Genomic DNA, 22623 nt, shown 5'->3' with positions numbered 1-22623 from the left:
AAATAATGAGTGCTCATAATTATGACTTACTACCTTATGATAACTCGTAGTCAGACTTCCAAATGCTAATGTCCATTAAAATAATTATGACAGTGTGTGGGGTATGGGAAGTTCAAAGTGTAACAGGTCACATTGAGGATATCCTGCAGCTTTGTTTATAATAATACACCTATGCAAATCACACAAACAGCTGAAAGGCAAGCCACATTTGGCAAACCACACTTGAGGCACTGAGCACCAAAAGCAAGTGTATTTTTTGCAGGTAATACAACATTTAATATGTGGAAATAATGAAAGCTTTATTTACAATTTCAAAGTTCAATTTAACAAATATATATGTATACTATATACATATCCGCAAAGTGAACAATGTTTATTTTACAATAATCGTATAGGTTCAATAGTGATTGATTCAATATACAAGAACTCCCCATAAAACAATGTACAAGTCTTCAAGTGCACCTGCGTCTCTCACAGTAGTACATTATTATAAATATTCATACACTTTAAAGATGCAAAAACATTTCGCTAGTCTACAAGCCATTTGATTATCTAACCATTTTTGCCTAATATACATTTTTGTTTTGGAATTGAAATCCCTGTCCTCAAAGCAAGGCAACCCTGAAGAAGGCACTGCATGCCGAAACATTGGTTGTTATTCCCATTAAATGTTTGGGAGCATAATTAATGTGAGACTTTTTATTTTGATAATTTACTCTCCATTAGTCAGCATCTCTATAAAACATTGTTTGGTGAGCCTCAGCTTGTGCCTTTCACAGTAAGGCCCAACACAATCTGAGACAGACAGCAGTTTGAAAACAATTTGAGGCATTTTGACTGTCCTATGGGAGGCCCAGAGAACTTCAACTACATTGTTATTCAATGAGACTACAAAGCTGGCTTGTAAAACAATGTATCCAAACAACAAATACTGCATAGATATAAATGGGACATTTCATCCCCAAACTACAATCAATTCAGATTTTCTTTAACCATTGTAGACCACCAGGAATTAAACATTAAAGTCAGACAAGTCAGGAGTATTTTTCAGTTACCCGAAGATTATCACTTCCCAGAAAATGTAAATGAGCTAGTTAGTTTTATTAGTCGTATTTACACTCAGAAGTGTCATATTGCCTGCCTTTCACCTACACATATGGGAAGACTCAGAAACATCAGTACTGGAATTCTTAGTATAATGGTTGTCAAAAAAAATCTCACCAGGCTCAACTTGCCCCACAAATGTTCTGTCTTTCACTTAACTGGGAGGACCCAGAAATATCAATTGTAGGCTTATGAAATTCTTTGCAGTTGGGATTTTTTTATTTAACTAGGCAAGTCAGTTAAGAACAAATTCTTATTTACAATGACGGCCTAGTGGGTTAACTGCCTTGTTCAGGGGCAGAACAACAGATTTTTACCTTGTCAGCTCAGGGATTTGATCCACCTTTCGGTTACTGGCCCAACGCTCTAACCACTTGGCTACCTGCCACCCCAAAATAGGGCATCCCTAAATGTCAATCCCTGGGGAAGTGTTGCAATACACAGCCTTGTGGAAATGCATTTCCTAGGTACAAATCAAATCATAGTTCTCTCATTAAACACATCTAGGGACCGGAAATTAGGCATATCATGGAGAAACAGGTTTCAAAGGAAAATGTACAATCAGAGCCCTAGCAAGACAGTTTAAATATCTACCCCTTCGTCCGGTACAAGAACAGTGGTGGTAAATGCTAATTGGTATGCAAACTTTCATTACCACCATTAAAGTCACTTTGCTAACAGACATTACAGTTGACAAGCATAGTCATGCATGTTAAATTCATCTGTAGCTACATCACAGTATTCTTGGACTGAAGTAGCTAAAGAAGAGTAAGCCCTTGAACATCAATGTTGAATGCTACGACCCACACAGATTAATCCATGACTCACTTGTTACCATGATGCAAAAGCCATTGTGTACGTGGACGAATGGCGAGAACACTTGGTTCCCTTACAGTATTATCAAATGTACATCATCAGTGACATCCACAGAGGCATAACGACACAGAAGCTAGTTTATTTACCTACCATAAATGGCATTTGAGTCACTGATTCAGAATCATGAGAAATGCAATACTTCTTGTCTGTATTGCATTTCTAATGTTTCTGAATTAGTGACTCAAATGCCAAAAGGCAAATTTCAAGAAGGTGTTCTCTGATAGAACTATGCTTCGATAGACACAGAATAAGGCAGAGACTGAAGGTTTACCCAGTTGGGGAAAAGTTATCCTTTAGGTATTTATGAAAAACACGGTATATGTAAATAACATTAAAAGAGTAGAGACATCACTTAAGGCCTATAAATTGTGTTGCTCTTCTTGAGTGAGGCAATTCATAATCATACAGAACAGAGGCACTTTAACTGAAACAGGTAAAAAGCTCATCTTAAGGCTTGAATCCAGCATGACAGAATTAAAGTTTTCTAAACTAACCATGTAGAACCTCTTGGTGTCTGTTTGTGGCCAAGAGGCTAGTTAACAGGTAAAACGATGGAAGAAAAGGGACAGTGTTCAAATCCACCAATTACTAATAAGATATTTAAATATTAAATACAAATAGATATCTTTGCAGGTCTTTTCAACAACATTCCCTTTAAATCCCTATACAGTGAATTGCCATTTTCACATTCCCATTTATTTTTGTGCTTTGTTATTTCATCAGTCTGTTTTACAAAATGCTCAAATAAACTTTGTTTCTAAACATGTTAACAGCAAGATTACTTACAAAAAAAAAAATTCTAATCAAATAGTTCACAATAAATATCACAATACGGGAGGCAAAATATTTATTTGTATACTATAATTTAAAAAAAAGATCTGATAACCCCAATGGCTCTTCCATACTCTATTAATCCTTATCGTCCTGTCTTTAGTGTCTTGTCAAATTACCCCTGTGCTCATCACAAAAACCATGAGTTTGTCATGGAACATTACATTTAGCAGCATTGATTAATTTAATGCAAAACTAGGTCTACTCCATCTTTGACATGAACAGGTGGGCCAGCGTGGGAGGCTTTACATATTGGTTAAAGGCTGGATCAAAGATGTTTGGTGTAAGACATGTGGTAGATCCACAATTAGCTGATCCAAATCTGTGTAGCAGAGAGGTACCAGTTTGACTGAAATGAAGGCATCCGGAGATCATTGGCACATTGGCTGTGGGAGGAAATGTCTGATGGAAGGTGGGTTTAAAACGGAGGTTTAAAAGCTCAGGAAAGGGCTCTTTTTGATCGCTTCTCCTGAATTTGAGAGAGAACTTCTGCCGTGTCCTTTATCAATGCATCAAAGATCCCGTCAGCCAACTGCATCTTGACATAGAGCTCATCTTCATCATAGTTCACCCACTGAGACTCTTCCTCGTGAAGCTCCTGGACCTGAAAACACACAATACTTACTACCAGAAAATAAAGGACTTTTGAAATTGGAAAATTCACAATGAGTCACTCCTGAAGTTACTGTTCAATGCCCTTACCAGAATATGATCTACTCGATCCCGTTTTTTCCTCCCGAATTTCAGCATCTTCTGCCAATCTGTTTTCTGGTTGTGGTCTTTCTTCAGGCCATACAGCTTCAACACCTCGGTGGTGATGAACACCTTAGAAGACAAGGTTAAATATTACATTGTGATCTTAGCAAATCAAACCACCAACACTGAAGTGTTATCCACATTGGATGCCAGCATAAACATGGAATACACACCTGAACCCTGGTGATGTCGCCAGGGCTCATTACTCTATGGAAATAGGAGGAGTTCATGCGTCGAGGCTTCACCCACTGAGGCTGATGGGCATTAGGATCCTCTGCAAATATCTCCTGGATGATCTCCCATGTTAAGTCATAAACAGCCTGCAGATAAGCAAAGGTTATGTCAGTAGATACATTTCAATAAATTACATGGGTCTTGAAGATTTCATATAGTATAAATTTTTGTGGCAAATTCTTTTCAATGTGGTCTTACCTGTCTGTAGCTGCGAACACATTGACCTTTATCCTGGCCTATGGTATCGCAGCCCAGGAACTCCTCTGAAGGCTTGAGGACGGGGAGACCAGCGAGGGTCTGTGTGCCCTGGCCTAGTTTAAATCTGTCCCAGATTTCCTGGGTGGCAGCATGGACCAGTTTCTCCACTTCAGGGGCGGAGTGGGGAACCACCATAGCAGGCTGCTCAGGGAGCTTGGGCTGCAGGGGCAGCTCTGGTCTGGGTGGGGTCTTTACCTGGCATCCTGAGCCAGCAGACAGCCCCTCTTCTTCCTGCTGCTGCCTCCGTTTCTGTCTTTGCTGCTCTCTATGAGAGCTGAGGCCATAGTCCTCATCGAACCAGTCCTGCTCGTCTCCCAGTTCATCCAGTAGCTCGCGGCTCAGCTCCAGCTCAGCCAGACGTTTGGCCAACTCCTCCTGACCACTGGCCCCCAACACTGGACTCTCCTACAGAAAGAGAGAGGAAAGACAAGTCACTCGCAGTAAAAAATAAAATAAAAAAATAAAAGTTTTCGACTGTGATGAAAATCTACAAAAGGGAAGAAAACAGAGCATCAAATTCAACTGTATATCTGTCAACATAAGCTTCTTGGTCCCAGTTGTCGTTGACCCTCGGACTCAAACAAATCGCATTGAGGTCTTTTAAGGTTAAATCAAGACAGGATGTTATCGATAGTGCTGCTAAATGCAATTATTGCTACATTCCTCCTCAGTTATCTTATCAGTTCTGTTTAATCATTTACTAGATAAAGTCTCTTAAGTACTTTAACTGAAAAACTAGGAATTTATACATTTGAAATTCAATGTGTTACACATTATGTGATTTCAGGTTATCACATTATTGGAGGAGTAAATTATTTGTTTTAACACTTAGAACATTTACTCTATGAATGTCTTGAGAAAGGGTCAGATGAACTCACAGGCCGGTTACAGAGTTCTGGAGAGGAGACTTGCTCTTCTTGCTCTGCATCTAGGAAGAAGGGCAGACCATCTCTTTGTGCTACAGACTGTGGTTGGGAGACAGTCACCCCACCCTCATCATTAAAAAAGTCATCTTGCATTTGATTATAAGCTGATATCTTCTCTTCTTTGGCCTTTCTGATCTGTGTGAATTGCGTCACAGCATCTTTCATTAAGTTGTTGAGGAGCTTATCTGCAAAAGCACCGAGGGCGTCTTTCTCCACGGTTTGCTCTGGAGTAGACTTCTGATGGGTATCTAGTCCTTTCCTCTCAATGAGGGTAGTGGTCTCATTAAGAGTTTTTCCCCCCAAGGCTATCTTACTGTCTATGTCAGTGCTGAAGAGACTGGTAGGCACATCTTCAAGGTCCAGAATGATTGTCTTGGTTCTTCCATTGGACATTGGATACTCTCCCTCTTTGAACTCATGCGAGTTGGTCAGGTTTATCTTGTGTTCAGCTGAACCATCATTCACATCAGTAGGTCCTTTGTCTTCAGAATCATAACTCTTCTGAGATGTTTCCTCTTTTCTATTTCTCCGATTCCCCCCGTGTGTCTTCTCAATGTGGTGTTTCTTTGTCTCGTCTTCAGACTGGTCGTCAAGGAAAGAGTCCTCATCCTCTGTGGTTTCCACATAGATCTCAAACTTATCTGGCAGATGGGAGATCTTGTCTGGAGGAGCGAAGATGCCATGGCCCTCCTCACACTCAAAGTAAACCACCTCATCGTAGGTGCCATTGTTGCTTCCCTCAAACTTGTCCAGCTCTACTCCAGCCCAGAAGCCGTTGGCAAAGCTGGTGTGGCCCTTGAATCTAAGCGTACCAGGCTGGACGTTGCTCACTAAAACCCTGTCCCCAATGGTGAAGTTAGGCATTTCATCCACTGATTGTGAAGGTGGTGTCTGGGAAGGGGAGATAGTTGGAGAGCGGTTTGAACTAATGACCTTCTCCTGGGAATCCTTGGTCTGGCTATTCAGGTCCAGAAGTCTTTCAGAGCAAGGACTGCCACAACTAGCTCCAGATCTTTCACTCAGCTCTTCACCAATATCCTCCTCACTACTGTAGAAGGGTGAACTACTGTGGGAAGCCTCCCTGGTCTCTTGGCGGGACGGTGAGGTAGGTTTGGAGCCTTGGTTGTATTCCCTGAGTGATGACTCCACTGAGGATTCAAAGTCCTCATGATAATCATCAGCTGAAGGAGAGGCCTCCTTAACCTTGGCTGAAAAGTCCCTATTTGATGAAAAAGCATCAGACTCAGGGCTGTATGATCGCTCTTTGATGGGGGATGGTGATTTCTCATCAACATCAAGACTGCTTATCGGGGAAAGCCCTTGTTCTCCTTTCTTTATGGAAACATGTTCAGACAGAGACTGGTGCTGCTGGGAAGCTGGTCTCTGCTCTAGGTCAATTTTGAGTAGATGGTCAAAGTGTCGGTCTTCAGAGCGGGAATGAGAATGCTCAGAGACTTCAGACTTCACAGAGTCCAGCTCCTCCATGACCTCTGACCGGAGGCTGGAGACAACGCTCTCATCCCCCGAGTCAGTGGCCTGTGGTCTGGCTGGCTCCCTCAGAGGGAGTGCCCCCTCAGAAGGCTGCCTGGGGAGATTCTCAGGGGACAGCAGGCCCCTTAGACCGTTGGTGTGCTCTGGACTCCCATACACTGGAGTTGGGGTGACTGTAGGGGGGTCCTCATCTGAGGACTCCTCATGCCCTGAGGTATATTTACTGAGGTCATCTGAAAACAAATCAACAACGCATTAAACAATGTATGTTATGATCACAGTATGGGCACAAATGTCTAAGTCTTAGAAAGTATTTTGAGGAGAAAAATACACTTATTGACAGTGCTTATCCACAACCTACCTTGTCCAACTGGAGAATGTGGAAGGGTCTTCTCAGCTTTCTCAGAGTCAGAGACAACCTTCCAGTTTTTGCTGGTTTCAGACCTTGGGAGAATATTAGAATATTCCGATTAAGATCCCATGAAAGCGGACTAATTGATCAATTTGCGGATCATACATAGAGTGAAGTGCGATGGTGTACCTGTAAGGAGGTGGTGATTTAATCTGGGGCTTCTCTGTGGCTGAGATGGGGGCCTTGATTTGAGGCTTGGCAGAGGGTGTCGAGTCTGGTTCCTTATTCAACTCAGTCTTGGTCTTCTCAATGAAGTCATTGTAGGACTAGATGTAAGAAAACAAACAAAAAAATCAGTCACTCTTTTTGTTATGTCTCATTGAATGGAGCAGGGCAGGCTAGGATTCTCTGACAGACACATACTGACCTCTAGCTGCTTCAGTAGGCTGGCCTCCTGGGCTTTCAGACGCTCTTTGTGCCTCTTCTTCTGCTCTTTCTTCAGATGGTACACCACAGACTTGCGTTTGCGCAGCTCCTCTTTCAGGGCACGTATACGGCTCTCGATATCTCTCTGATCTGACATGGGCTCTGTGTGGCACAATAAGTATTGTTAGAATGCTAAATCCATACAAGACTGATTAGTATAAAGTAATCCAAATTAGAGCTACAGAACTCAAATTCTAAGCAGGGGGGGGGCGTAAATGTCATTATTTGGTGTTTGTCAATACCAACATTCATAGAATACTCCAAAACTGCATGCACAAGTACATGTTATGGTTAATGGTAAAACCTGTAGATTGAAATTCCCACCATGATATTTACACAGAATCAGCAACAGTTTAAGGACTATGAATGTAGCTCGGTGACACAGGTAGGAAGCTTCCATACACCCATAACACAACTAAGCAGGTTGAGCATCAGGGAAATGCACGCACAATCCTTTTCTTACGGCATCACATTATGCCTGCACAGTCAGTCATCTTTATACTCTGCCTTTCAACATATCTAACAGAAAATACAAAATAATGCCCCAATTTGGAAGGGACTACTGCTCCAGACATTGGGGCCAACTCACCTGTGTGTATGCCTGAAGGGGTGTCAGTGGCCTTGGGGTCGTGGCTGGAGGTCCTGGAGGAGGAGCGGAGCTGCATCTTGCTGCCGCTGCCTTCTGGGTGTGTGTTAGTGTCGAGGCTGGCTTTTGGTAGAGACTGTTCAACAGAGTAAAAGGATAGGGTCCAAGGGGAATTTAGGACACAGTCTCACATTCACCACAACAGCATTCTCCAACTAACTAACCATGCCAAGCATCTCACACATACACAAAAACAAACACACTCAAAAGGCAGTGTCCCTAATGGATTCAAATATGCCATATTCTGCCTTAATTTAGTCTTCTTGCTTATAGCCCATTTGCACATGGCTGCAGGTAGCGGTTAAGAGCGTTGGGCCATTAACCAATAGGTCGTTGGTTCGAATCATCGAGTAAACTAGGTGAAAAATCAGTCTTTGTTCCCTTGAGCAAGGCACTTACACTAATTACTCCTGTAGGTGGCTCTGGTTAAGAGTGTCTGCTAAATGACAAAAAAATGTACATTCCTAAAATGATTTAACTCATAACTACATATTATGTTATTCACAATTTGGGTGAAAGTAGTGATTTTTTTCTTGACCTAATAGGGCAGCTGATTAACAATACTGCATGTAACAAAACAATCAAGTAGCACAAATTCATTGATCACGAGAAGTGACAATTCACTGAAAGCAGCAACTGGTCCTGGAGCCTGGACAAAGGCCTGCATTCACTGAGCTGCCCAGCGATGAGAAGAGAGTTAACAAAGTCTCAATTTGCGCTCAGGAGAGAAACAGATTCTGTTAACTCATTATACAATTCCCTCCATATTCCTTTCACATGCTGCTTTTGATTTCTTTTAACATTATTTCCTAATCTTATGGAAAGGATAATAAACACATGTAATCAATGTCTTTCTACTGTATTAATACATTACTGCAAAACATGAAATCCCAACATGCACAGGGCCTTACCCTCCTGCTCGCAGAGGGGGAGTCAAAGTCCTGGGTGTAGATAGAGGGGCTGTGCTGGGCAGAGGGCAGCTCAGAGACAGAGCAGGGCTGATCAGTGGAGGGGATGTCTGGCTGCTGGGACCCAGACAGCTCTGTGTGCACACTGGAGCCAGTCACAACTGGGGAGTAGTCACCCCCACTCACAGAGTCTGAGGAGATACACAAAGGTCATGGGTCAAGAGTAGATAGACCTGCAGCCTCAAACATTGAGATGCAGCTAGCTAGATGGACTGTATGGCGTTCTGTCATTCATAAAAGTACATGACCTGATAACAGGCAGTAAACAGAAACCACTGTATACTACCAGGTGCCCATTTATTTCATGTCATACACAACCTCTTTCTCACCTCTGTCAGTTCTGCCCTCAGGGCTGTGCTGGCTGGGGCTCTCTCCCTGTTCTGACCTCTGGTCTCGGTCTCTAGGACACTCTCTGTCCCAGGCAGCCATGGCCTGCTTCTCCATGTGCCTCACCTCTGCCTCCTCAGCATCCAGCCTCTGCTTCCACTCCAGCAGCTCCTCCGCATGCCTCCGCCGCTGCATCAAACCCTGCTCCCGCTTGGTCAGGAACCTGATGGTGGGGAGGAGCGGAGGAATGGAGAGAAGGGTGGAGGAAGAGAGAAAGCACAAAGGGCACAATCTACATGAGGAGCAGTGAAATGATGGCAACATTGCAGATGCTAGCAGAGCCACCAGCAGTCCAAAAAGTCAACCCAACCACCCCCTGCCGATCTTCACTGCAAAATCAAAACCTATGGGATCGCCCACACACACAACAAACCATGTTTACCTCGATAGACATGGTTTCATTTTGACACCATAGTGCACGTCACCCAAACTCTTCCCCAAACAACAGAGTAAAAGCATTTCATCAAAATGGGGAAAAACAGAAACAAAGTGTGGTGGCGACCTGATCACCAGGCCAACATCATGCATTTGATTTAACACCTCTCAAACATCTCTGTCCAATACAGAACCGCACCCCAGAATATCCAAAATGTCTCTATGGATATAACTTCAACATGAATTCTCCACAACACAAGAGTCTAAATGCATTTCCCACGTACACTGCTGAGAGAAAAGACAACGTTCAAATTCTTTCTCCATTGCTTGGATTTATAACATATATTGAAAAGGACTGGTGCGTTATGCAATGCAAGTTAAACAGCTATTTTGCATATTGACTATAATTAGTACAAGTACTGTGTTGTTTGGCTTTGTCTCACTCCCTCTTGCACCAGCCTAATTCAAACTGAAGTTGGGAAAGATACTGTAGGGCTTTGGTCTAGACTGTGTTCCCAATTCTATTAAGCCCACTTGATATATATTCTCATTAGCCTATCACAAGCAACAGTTACCTAATCAGGAAAATCAGTGAAGATTTACTGGGCTCATTAAATCAGATGAAACCCTTTATCATATGTTAAAGCAACGCCCAAAGGCACTGCGTCTTTCTCATAGATGGGTTGTAGCCTAATATCTCAGCATTTCATCTTAGGGACTTTGTTCCAACTAAGTAGTGAGTGGCATGAATACGAGGAATATTAGGAGATGCAGATCATGATTTATTCACTCTGAATGAGAGTTAAATGAGCGCCTCCAAACAACACCACAGTGAGCTCTCGCTGTTCAATGGGAGAGTCTCGCTTAATCAGGCCAACCATATTAACATGAATATGACCTTTGACCGAAGCATGTCAAAGAGAGGTCATATTATTATTGACAAAAATGCCTTTTGTTTTTCACTTCTTTTTGAATTGTATTACTTCTGTGCCCCTTCATGCATACGGTTGTGATCGTACATGCAATGCCTGGTGACTTTGGTTTGCGTTTGGTTTGTGTTTTTCAAGCTTTCAATTCCCCAATTATTGGATAAAAAATAAAAATAACCTGGCAAGACCCTAGCACCCCCCCCCACACACCATTCCACCCATGCTTCCACTAGTGGTAGTGGCTGAACACAAGCATGCTCCATGGGACAGAGGCAGCAGTGAGAGGCGAGAGCAGCACTGTACCTGACCAACTGGTTGTAGATAAACAGCTGGAGGTTGGGATGGAGATTGGGGAAACAGAGACTGAGAGAGGCCCAGTGGTGGGCCGTAAACACACAGAAGAAGTAGTGCACAGGAGAGCAGTGTCTACAACAAAACAAAGCAAGGGGACACATGACACACAGAGAAAAACAACCAAACATGAGTTGGAAAATGAGGGGAAAAAAACAGCAAAATAGAGAGATTAGGAAGTAATAGAAAAACAACCACAGAGACAAGAGGGGGAGAGAGAGAAGACAGCAGTGAGTAAGCATGTGTTTTATTGCACCGAATGTTTCATGTTTCATTCTAAGAGAATGAATGTACTTAATTACTGCGCCAGGGCTTTGTGTTGTTGGCAGTGCTTTAAAGGGGTATTTAAAACCCAGTCCTTTTCATCAGACGTGAGCCAGGACAATGGCAAGGATGTAGTGCGTGTTTGTCTTTGGAGCCGGACTACAATGAATCGCTGGTGTCTAGTAATGTGTAGCCATGTGTGAATGCGTGCAGTGGTGGCGGTGCCAGAGACAGGAGCTAGGCGTGACTGATAAATGATCATCCTTACGGGTTAAGAGAGAGAGAGGCCTTTGTCTCATTTTGCACCCCACTGGACATAATGCTTCTGCTTAATTAAATGCACTGGATTAAGGAATTTGGGGAGATTAGATTATTTTTGCAAAAAGTTGCACACGTGGTGGGTGATCATATTGTTAATGTTTTTAACTACTGATTTGGACTTCATTAGAATAAAATCCAGGCTAAAAGCACACAAACCTTCACTATGATCAACACGACAATAATAATAACAACACTAGGGCATGATTCAAAGAGAGGCTGTTTACATAATGAAAGGGCAGATTGTTAGAAGACCAAAGCTAGCGAGCAGACAGAGGCATGGCTACAAGCAGCTTGTTAGTTCCCTATAGAAAATAATGTCTCGGCTCAAATTGACAGCGACCTCCCATGTTTAGCCGTGACATTATGTACATTCAGTTTGTGTTATTTGGTCATTTTTTAAATTCAAGGAATCATCAGCTCTAGAATTAGTACTGATGATGTTCTTGAAAGAAAATTCAAAATCCTAAAACGCCACAACACCTGAACGTGTGTTAGGACCTGTACTGCAGAATGTTCAAGTACACAAATGAGTTCAGTCAGTGTGCAAGTCTGGTTGTATAACCATCATGTGAGCCCCAGAGTCACAAAACCACATTTTTAACACAGACGTAAACCTGCCCTGGTTGCTTGTACGAGACACCAGACAGATATTTTACAACACATATCTGCTCTGGTTCATATTGTTAATATTCCAATGATTAGTACAGGGGTTAGAGAGAACGCACTCTATCTATAGAGGACAGGAAGCATGCTTATATTCATATCCACACCACAGGTTAAGGATCAGGGTGTCTAGTCAAGCCATTACCCACTTTCACAAGGCAATAGTGATTTGGATTAAATTGTTTTCACTAAGAGAAGCTCTGAGGTGGCTAGCTAATTCCTTGTGAATAATAAAGCAAACAGCTTGAATGATTGACATGGCCAATGTGAGAACAGGATTATAGTTTTGTTCAATCATCAGTGTATGACAACAATCACACCCATAAAGATATGGTTATCAAATATGGTAATTTCAGCTGTTTAAAAGTTGGTATAAAGTAATATTCAGTGACCAGAATGGTGGCATAATATCAGCCATCTTAGTGAATCCTGTTATAACCCCTAAAGTTGAAAAAAAAAGAGCCCATGAGTGTCAATTAGACATTTGAGTTGTCAATAGAAATTTGGACAGTGTGGTTATTAATGGGTCAATAGAAGAGAAAATTACTTCTCCTCCATGTGAGAGCGCATCTTCTTGAGCTTCTGCATGATGCTGCTGGTCTCACTGCCAGACACTGAGAGGGGAGAGGCACTGCGCACGTCCCCGTCTGTTATCGCAGCACTGGGGGAAGCTGCCCCATCTATGGGCTCTGACACTGGAGTCTCCTGTAGGACACAGACGGATCATTTCAACTCTTTATGAGACCATGTAGCATTGTTTTAGACATATGAATAACAAAAAAAGCATGTCTTTCTGAAGTTCAGTTCAGTATCTCCATGAATAAGAAGTGTATGCGTCTCAGATAGGAATAAGATGAAAGGTGGTGGTAGTACTGACTGGTGGGGTGTCACCGGTGCTGGCACACTTGAGGCGCTCCTTCAGCTTGAGGGTGGTGTATCTCATCCTCTCGATCTCCTCCTGCTGTTTGAGCAGCAGCTGCCTCTCCTTCCTGGCTGCCTTGTTGGCCTCCTGCAGACACTTGATTTCCGCCTGGACGCCACACACACACAGGGTCATGGTCACTCAGCAGGTGAGATGTGCAGAGATTTAAGGCTCGATTCAATCCGTAACGCTGAAGTTAAGTGCTATAGTGTGCTTCAAATTGAAAGGTACTTTCCGATGAGCAGACAAATGCTGAGTTTACCGTGAATGCAGTCTTTGCGAATGAGGAAAAATTGCCTTTAAATGTCAATCACACTATAGTGCTGAACTTCAGCGTCACAGACTGAATCAAGCCCTTAGTAAGTTAGTTGTGAGTTAGTTACCTGCTCCTGTTGAAGTTTCATCAGTAGGCCTCTTTGCTTCTTTCTGATGGGCGGCATCTTGTCATCTTCACCCTTGTCTCTGAAGCGCCTATGTGGTCAGAAAGGAGAAAGTGAGATCATGAATGCAAAATGAGGACAGAAGTGCCAAATGGAGTCTAGTTTTGGTCAATGTGTTCTGTTGAATTTCTCTAGTGGTTACTGTATATGAATCATTGGAGGACATGACAGAAAACAAAACATTGAATTTAGCGGGGAATGAGACACTATTCATTTGGACAACATGGATCCTAATAAATGTAAACCAGTGCCTTTTCTGATGCTCCAGCCAGGCAAGCTCGGCCTTGGTCTTCTCCTTAAGGGCCTTCTGTCGCAGGCGCAGCAGGGAGCTCTGGTGGTGGGCGCGCACCTCTTCCTCCTTCATGTACTGACGCACCATGTCCATGGTGAACCTGGAGAAGCTGTCCTGCCCGCTAGAGAAGGGCATGCTGCCATCCTGCTGCTGCTATTGGGGGGGGCAGAGAGGTAGAGGGGACAGTGAGTCACTCACACACAGATAACACAAAGCCTTATCAGTCAGGAAACCGGGCATACACAGAGAGCAAACAGTGATAGATGGAAAAATCACTCTGGCCACTGGTTAAAATGTTTATTCGGCTGGCAAACAGACTGAGGCGTGGGAGTGGTTGCTACATAGGTATTTACAACATTTATTCTAAGTCCATTCAAATAAAACACCCGGGCCCAATGAAGGCCAAGGTTTGTACAAGATCATCTCCACATGTGGCAGCCAGGTGTGAACAACAGTGTATGGTTCTCCACCCTATCTTAGCTGCACCACGGCCAACCTCTCCTCCACATGTTGGGTTTGAGAGAACTGAGTACAGGTTGGGGAGAGAGGGATACAGCCAGGAAGGGAATCTCCTAGGAGCAGTTAAGCGGACTGGGGAACACAGCACATGTATTGTTCCCAGGGTAGAAATGAGTTGAGCAGGCTTTCCCAGTCTCTCTGATGCCCTTGCCAGTGGAGCCCACAAGGCAGGCAGGTCTTTCCTGGCCTCAATATGCCCAGGCAGACTCCCCCATACCTCATCTCAGGGACTGAACACTGAGCCCTTCAGAGAGGCAGGGAGCTGCCACTGTGGCTTGACATTAAGAGCGAGGACAGATGCTGCTGCTGCCAAAATACTAGAGAAGATATATGTTCACCATTAATGAGGTCAAATAGGGCTAAATGCTAGTTAAGCATTATGCACTAGTTAATTCAAGGATAGGCAGAAACCTCTCCAAGTAAACTAGTACACTTAAGCTTTTGGATAAGTGCTAGGACTTCAGTACTTTGGAGGCCAATCATTATTTGAGTAGCCTTGCTATTTTGCCAGAATTACAACTATTAAGATGAAGTGGCATACTAACCTTGGAGCTGTCCTGTTCTGTGGTCTTCTCCTGACTGGGTTGGTTGTCTGAGTCCTCACGGGGACCTCTCTTCTCCACCGCTCCCCGCCGATGGGACTCAGAGGGAAGCAGAGAGCGGAACGAACGTTCCTCAATCTCATCTTCCGTCATGGACTCATCAAACTTCAGAGAGTACTCTGTAGCAACTGAGGTGCTGTCTGTATGGGGAAAGATTGGAGAGAGGAAACATAGATAACTTTCTAAGAGACTCCAGGTTGTTTACTCTCTCCTCCATACATATTTGGAAAGTGAAGCTATGTTATATTTGGCTTTATATGAGGTTACAGGACAGAACGTCACCTTTTATTTATCTGTTTTACTGTTTAGAAATGAAAGCAATTTATGTATTTAGTCGACCAAACACAAAACTTATGACTACTTTAATAAACTATACTTACGACTACTTCAAACAGGGGGGACAGGATACATAAAGTTATTTCATTTCTAAAATGGTCAAACTGATATGTATAAATACACCTTCAAATAAAGCTGACATTCTATACTATCGCCTAATATGAAACATTCTCTCTCAAATCTAAAACGCTGGAGTATACAACCAAAATAAAATATTTAGCTTCACTGTCCAAATACATATGGATGGGAGTACAGTGGGCAAAAAAGTATTTAGTCAGCCACCAATTGTGCAAGTTCTCCCACTTAAAAAGATGAGGCCTGTAATTTTCATCATAGGTACACTTCAACTATGACAGACAAAATGAGAAAAAAAATCCAGAAAATCACATTGTAGGATTTTTAATGAATTTATTTGCAAATTATGGTGGAAAATAAGTATTTGGTCACCTACAAACAAGCAAGATTTCTGGCTCTCACAGACCTGTAACTTCTTCTTTAAGAGGCTCCTCTGTCCTCCACTCGTTACCTGTATTAATGGCACCTGTTTGAACTTGTTATCAGTATAAAAGACACCTGTCCATAACCTTAAACAGTCACACTCCAAACTCCACTATGGCCAAGACCAAAGAGCTGTCAAAGGACACCAGAAACAAAATTGTAGACCTGCACCAGGCTGGGAAGACTGAATCTGCAATAGGTAAGCAGCTTGGTTTGAAGAAATCAACTGTGGGAGCAATTATTAGGAAATGGAAGACATACAAGACCACTGATACTCTCCCTCGACCTGGGGCTCCACGCAAGATATCACCCCGCGGGGTCAAAATGATCACAAGAACGGTGAGCAAAAATCCCAGAACCACACGGGGGGACCTAGTGAATGACCTGCAGAGAGCTGGGACCAAAGTAACAAAGCCTACCATCAGTAACACACTACGCCGCCAGGGACTCAAATCCTGCCAGACGTGTCCCCCTGCTTAAGCCAGTACATGTCCAGGACACCGTACCTACTGTGAAGCATGGGGGTGGAAACATCATGCTTTTGGGCTGTTTTTCTGCAAAGGGACCAGGATGACTGATCCGTGTAAAGGAAAGAATGAATGGGGCCATGTATCGTGAGATTTTGAGTGAAAACCTCAGCAAGGGCATTGAAGATGAAACGTGGCTGGGTCTTTCAGCATGACAATGATCCCAAACACACCGCCCGGGCAACGAAGGAGTGGCTTCGTAAGAAGCATTTCAAAGTCCTGGAGTGGCCTAGCCAGTCTCCAGATCTCAACCCCATACAAAATCTTTGGAGGGAGTTGAAAGTCCGTGTTGCCCAGCAACAGCCCCCAAACATCACTGCTCTAGAGGAGATCTGCATGGAGGAATGGGCCAAAATACCAGCAACAGTGTGTGAAAACCTTGTGAAGACTTACAGAAAACGTTGACCTCTGTCATTGCCAACAAAGGGTATATAACAAAGTATTGAGATAAACTTTTGTTATTGACCAAATACTTATTTTCCACCATAATTTGCAAATAAATTCATTAAAAATCCTACAATGTGATTTTCTGGATTTTTTTTCTAATTTTGTCAGTCATAGTTGAAGTGTACCTATGATGAAAATTACAGGCCTCTCTCATTTTTTTAAGTGGGAGAACTTGCACAATTGGTGGCTGACTAAATACTTTTTTGCCCCACTGTATATGTATCATAAATTATGGTTATACACTGCCTGCTTGATAATGGTCCATCTCCAGATCCCACAATGCGTGCTATGAGCCCAGGCCTTACCTTTCTCATCCAGTAGGGACTGCACACGGTCACTGGGGATGGAGTCATCAGCTGCTGTATGGGCCTCCTCCTCCACTGAGCTGTTACCTGTCTCAGCCTTCCTCCTCTCCCTCTTGTCAGATGAGGCCAGGGAGGGACTCATGTGGCTGCTACTCTCTCCACCACTGGGGAGGAGAGCAAGGCAGAGGGGACAGGGGAGATAGAAAAACAATTGAGTATTGAGTCAAGGTAATGCCTATAAAAATGGGACCAAGTTTTTCCTGACCAAGTCAAGTGAGCTAACAAGGAAAGATCCCTGGTGTCTGTGAGGCTCCAGTGTGTGAAAGACCCAGTACCTGAGGGTGGGTCTCCTGGAGGGGATGGAGTCAGAGCGGCTGTCCAGGGAGGAGAGGGGATCCTCATTCCTGGTCCAGGCAGCAGACACCTCACTCCTGGAGCTCTCTGTGTCAGTGCGGGACTGGAGCTGCTTCATGAAGCTCTGGTGATGCTGCCTCTGCTGGTCAAACAGGGTGGTGATGGGAGCAGCAGCAGGGACACCTATGGCTCCAGCAATCTGAGAACGTGCCAGATCGGTCATCTGGGAGAGAGAGCAACTTGTATCAACTGAAAAGCAGACTTAACCCAACCTAAAGTAGACGGTAATTATTTGCATATTTGTAATATTTTCCTCATTTCAATACAACATGTAGTTTTGAGGAAACAAACAAAAACCAACGCCAGTGACTGGCTGTAGAGAAAAGAGTGGAGGGAGTGTTCTCACCTCTTTGATCTGGCGGGCAGCTTCGGCCGTATAGCGTACAGACTCAGCCTGTTGGCTGATCATCTTAGTGGTGGCCTCCTGCATGCCTCCCAGAGACTGCTGCTGGGTCTGAGCCATGTTCTCCTGCAGCTCCACGTGAGCCTGCAATGACACACACACACACAGTTCAGTTAGTGAATCACACTACACGGTCTACACACGGCTAATAAAATAGCTCTCATCTCACAATAAATGCAGTGAAGTTAGATTGCGTTCTATAAATATTAAAGGTGTTTTGCAAATATGAAGCCCTTCTTGAGAGTATCAACAATCTACCAAGTTGGGGCATGGTTCTAACTCTAGGTGATTCCTTTCTGTATTCTGCAGAGTTGCTCGTTCTAAATGCCAGTGCTGTGTGTACAGTACCCTGGCTGCTTTCTGCCGTGTCTCCTCCAGCTGACGTTGGGTCTCCAGTGCCTCCTGCTCTGCCTTCACCTTCAGCTCATAAAGGTCACGCTCGTGCCGCTGCTGCTGCGCCTGAAAGGTTAGAGGTCAAAGGTCAGGACCTATGGGAAAAGGCAAATGAAAACTACCAGAACATAACGAACAGGCCAAAAGTGCCGAAGGTAATGTTTCAAAAGTGCAGCAGCACTATACTAAGCATCTAAACATATTGTTAGCAATCTTCAGGTGTTCTGATTGGTGGGTTAGCATCTATCACCTTGAGTATTTGGGCGAGCGAGACGCTTTCATGCTGAGCCAGAGACACGCCCCTCAGCCTCTCCACGTCACCCAGCTGACGCACTGACTCCTCTATAGATTCCAGGTAATTGAGTTCTGCAGACATACGCTGCTGCAACACCCCTGGGGTGTAGTGGAGATCACCTGGACAATAAAGAGACAGATAGAAACAAAGAGAGGGAGAGTTAAGACATGGATAGTACAGTGCCTTCAGAAAGTATTCACACCCCTAGACCTTCCGAACATTTTGTTGTGTTACAGCCGGAATTTAAATACTGTCAAAGTGGAATTATATTTTCTGAAATGTTTACAAATTAATAAGAAATGAAAAGCTGAAATGTCTTGAGTCAAGTATACAACCCCTTTGTTATGGCAAGCCTACATGTGCTTAACAAGTCACAAGTGTCATGGACTCACTCTGTGTGCAATAATAGTGTAACATTATTTTATGATAACTACCTCATCTCTGTACCCCACACATACAGATAATTGTAAGGTCACTCAATCGAGCAGTTCATTTCAAACACAGATTTGTGAGACAGGTTTTCCATGTCTCACAAATACATTTTCAAAAAAAGCAAACATTAAATATCCCTTTGAGCATGGTGAAGTTATTAATTACACTTTGGATGGTGTATCAATATACCCAGTCACTACAAAGATACAGGCATCCTTGCTAACTCAGTTGCCGGAGAGGAAGGAAACTATCAGGTAGCCTAGCAGTTAAGAGTGTTGTGCCAGTAACTGAAAGGTCGCTGCGTCAAGTCCCCGAACTAATGAGGTGAAAAATGTGTCACTGTGTCATTGAGCAAGGCACATTACACTAATTGCTCCTGTAAATCGCTCTGGATTAGAGCGTCCGCTAAAATACTGAAAAGTCAAATGTAGAAAATTCAACCATGAGGCCAATGGTGACTTGAAAACAGTTGCAGAGTTTAATGGCTGTGCTAGGAGAAAACTAAGGATGGATCAACAACATTGTAGTTAATCCACAACACGAACCTAAATGACAGAGTGAAAAGGAAGCCTGAACAGAATAAAACTATTCCAAAACATGCATCCTGTTTGCAATAAGGCACTAAAGTAAAACTGCAAAAAATGTGACAAAGAAATATCAAAACACCACTACCACTCTTTATATTTTCAAGCAAGGTGGTGGCTGTATCAGGCAAGAACTAGGGAGTTTTTAAGGATAAAAATAAATGGAATAGAGATAAGCACAGGCAAAATCGTAGAGGAAAACCTGGTTTCCGTGTGCTTTCCAACAGACACTGGGAGACAAATTCACCTTTCAGCAGGACAATTACCTAAAACACAATGCCAAATATGCACTGGAGTTGCTTACCAAGAAGACAGTTTTGACTTAAACCTGCTTGAACATCTATGACTTGAAAATGGCTGTCTAGCAATGATCAACAACCAACTTGACAGAGCTTGAAGAATTAAAAAAATAATGTAAAAATATTGAGCATACCAGGTGTGCAAAGTTCTTAGAGTCTTACCCAGATAGCTGTAATCGCTGCCAAAGGTGATTCTATCAAGTATTGACTCAGGGGTGTGAATAGATAGAGAAATGTCTAATTTGCATATTTGATTTTCAACTAATTTGAAATCTAAAAACATGTTTTTACTTTGTCATTATGGGGTATTGTGTATAGATAGGTGAGATTTTGTATTTATTTAATCCGATTTCAATTCGGGCTATAACGCAACACAATGTGGAATAAGTCAAGGGGTATGAATACCTTCCGAAGGCACTGTAGATAGGCAATACTGGTATGTATTTAAACTGCTGAGTGGGCATTTCTAGGTGGTATACCTGCAGCCTTGGGCTCTGCTCTGGCTGAAGACGACAGGGAAGAGGATGAGCTGGGGCGGGCTGAGGAGTGAAGAGAGCCGGACCCCAGGCCCAGGGTGTCTGCCCCGGCTAGGGAGGCGCTGCTTGGAGACACACGAGGAGAACCAGAGCCTGTAGGAGAGCCAGCTGGAGACAGGCCAGGGCTTCTGGTGGATTTCTTATTGTCCAAGCCCAAACTGGAAACAAGAAAAAAAAAAACTAATGTATTCATATGCATGCTTTCTGAAAATAAATGTCACGTCCCATTTCTAACTGTCAATTTAAAGCTTTAAATAAGGATTAGTTTGAAAAAGTACCAAAAAAAACATTGACATAACTTTTCCCACTCTGTTTGACTTCAGGTATGTGTGCTATACAGAGCACTGTAACAAGGTGAAATGGGAACCAGGGACTAACAGAATCAAAGAAAGGGGGCCCCAGGAAAGCCATCCTAAGTATGTTATGCTGAAAGAACGGTATCAATGACCATATTGTGCTGCTTTGAACCAGTGGAACAGGCAACGATGTCTAATCTGTGATGATATATGCTTCGGCTTCCGAGCTGGAAACAGTAGACACTGTAGTGGACAGTGGTGCCTCTCTGATGCCCTAACTGCTAGCGCACCCAGTGCTTTACCTTACCAGAGAACAACTGTAGCATTAAGGACTGGATTCTGAATGTTATCAAATCACACAGACAGAACAGTATGGAGGGAATCTGATATATTTTTTAAATGCCACTGAGGATGCTCAAATGTTACAGGAGAGAACTCTGCCTGGCGACGTGCCCATTTTGCAGTGGGGAGATTTGACCAACGTGCAGCCCAAACAAAAGAGTCAGTGTCAGCTACCCTTCAGCCACAACCGGAGCAACAACACTACTTTCCCTAGCACTCTGAACTACAACTCCTAAACATATTTGAATTATTAGTGTTTAGCCTCTATGCCCAAATAAACTCAGCAAAAAAAGAAACATCCCTTTTTCAGAACCCTGTCTTTCAAAGATTATTCAGATTTTTATGAATTACTTCACAGATCTTCATTGTAAAGGTTTTAAACACTGTTTCCCATGCTTGTTCAATGAACCATAATCAATTAATGAACAGGCACCTGTGGAACGGTCGTTAAGACACTAACAGCTTACAGACAGTAGGCAATTAAGGCCACAGTTACAAAAACTTAGGGACACTAAAGAGGCTTTTCTACTGACTCTGAAAAATACCAAAAGAAAGATGCCAGGGTCCCTGCTCATCTGCGTGAACGTGCCTTAGGCATGCTGCAAGATGTGGCCAGGGCAATAAGTTGCAATGTCCGTACTGTGAGACGCCTAAGACAGTGCTACAGGGAGACAGGACGGACAGCTGATCGTCCTCGCAGTGACAAACCATGTGTAACAACACCTGCACAGGATCAGTACATCCGAACATCACACCTGCGGGACAGGTACAGGATGGCAACAACAACTGCCTGAGTTACACCAGGAACACACAATCCCTCCATCAGTGCTCAGACTGTCCACAATAGGCTGAGAGAGGCTGGACTGGGGGCTTGTAGGCCTGTTGTAAGGCAGGTCCTCACGAGACATTACCGGCAATGTCGCCTATGGGCACAAACCCACCGCCGCTGGACCAGACAGGACTGGCAAAAAGTGACCTTCACTGACGAGTCACGGTTTTGTCTCACCATGGGTGATGGACGGATTCGTGTTGATCATCGACAGAATGAGCGTTACACTGCGGTCTGTACTCTGGAGCAGGATCGATTTGGAGGTGGAGGGTCGTCATGGTCTGGGGCGGTGTGTCACAGCATCATCAGACTGAGCTTGTTGTCATTGCAGGCAATCTCAACGCTGTGCGTTACAGGGAAGACATCCTCCTCCCTCATGTGGTACCCTTCCTGCAGGCTCATCCTGACATGACCCTCCAGCATGACAATGCCACCAGCCATACTGCACGTGATTTCCTGCAAGACAGGAATGTCAGTGTTCTGCCATGGCCAGCGAAGAGCCCGGATCTCAATTCCTTTGAGCATGTCTGGGACCTGTTGGATCAGAGGGTGAGGGCTAGGGCCATTCCCCCCAGAAATGTCTGGGAACTTGCAGGTGCCTTGGTGGAAGAGTAGGGTAACATCTCACAGCAAGAACTGGCAAATCTTGTGCAGTCCATGAGGAGATGCACTGCAGTACTTAATGCAGCTGGTG

The 22623-nt window shown here is 43.6% G+C and overlaps 1 protein-coding gene across 4 annotated transcripts in view; it reads right to left on the bottom strand.

The window, feature by feature from the left end:
* Positions 1-278: 278 nt before the first annotated feature.
* The window catches only part of cep350 (centrosomal protein 350), a 36468-nt gene continuing 14123 nt past the window's right edge, over positions 279-22623 (bottom strand). For 2 of the 4 annotated variants that reach the window (XM_024421645.2, XM_024421646.2), the window contains exons 16-37: positions 20406-20620; positions 18567-18730; positions 18272-18382; positions 17867-18007; positions 17442-17683; positions 17107-17270; positions 14937-15133; positions 13832-14025; positions 13524-13611; positions 13096-13248; positions 12766-12923; positions 9258-9478; positions 8872-9059; positions 7904-8036; positions 7256-7416; positions 7018-7154; positions 6838-6920; positions 4938-6709; positions 4000-4464; positions 3741-3887; positions 3514-3636; positions 279-3415 (exon numbers count right to left, since the gene is read on the bottom strand). In XM_024421645.2, coding sequence (XP_024277413.1) covers positions 3251-3415; positions 3514-3636; positions 3741-3887; positions 4000-4464; positions 4938-6709; positions 6838-6920; positions 7018-7154; positions 7256-7416; positions 7904-8036; positions 8872-9059; positions 9258-9478; positions 12766-12923; positions 13096-13248; positions 13524-13611; positions 13832-14025; positions 14937-15133; positions 17107-17270; positions 17442-17683; positions 17867-18007; positions 18272-18382; positions 18567-18730; positions 20406-20620 — 5422 coding nt within the window. In that variant the 3' untranslated portion in view covers positions 279-3250. The remainder of the gene's footprint in view (positions 3416-3513; positions 3637-3740; positions 3888-3999; positions 4465-4937; positions 6710-6837; positions 6921-7017; positions 7155-7255; positions 7417-7903; positions 8037-8871; positions 9060-9257; positions 9479-12765; positions 12924-13095; positions 13249-13523; positions 13612-13831; positions 14026-14936; positions 15134-17106; positions 17271-17441; positions 17684-17866; positions 18008-18271; positions 18383-18566; positions 18731-20405; positions 20621-22623) is intronic. The other 2 variants (XM_024421648.2, XM_024421647.2) reach the window with 2 other exon arrangements.

The sequence above is a fragment of the Oncorhynchus tshawytscha genome, linkage group LG05, assembly GCF_018296145.1.
Source record: "Oncorhynchus tshawytscha isolate Ot180627B linkage group LG05, Otsh_v2.0, whole genome shotgun sequence".
In the NCBI taxonomy this organism is placed as follows: Eukaryota; Metazoa; Chordata; class Actinopteri; order Salmoniformes; family Salmonidae; genus Oncorhynchus; species Oncorhynchus tshawytscha.
The sequence above is the reverse complement of the archived record's forward strand: the minus strand, read 5'-3'. Positions and strand labels throughout refer to the sequence as shown.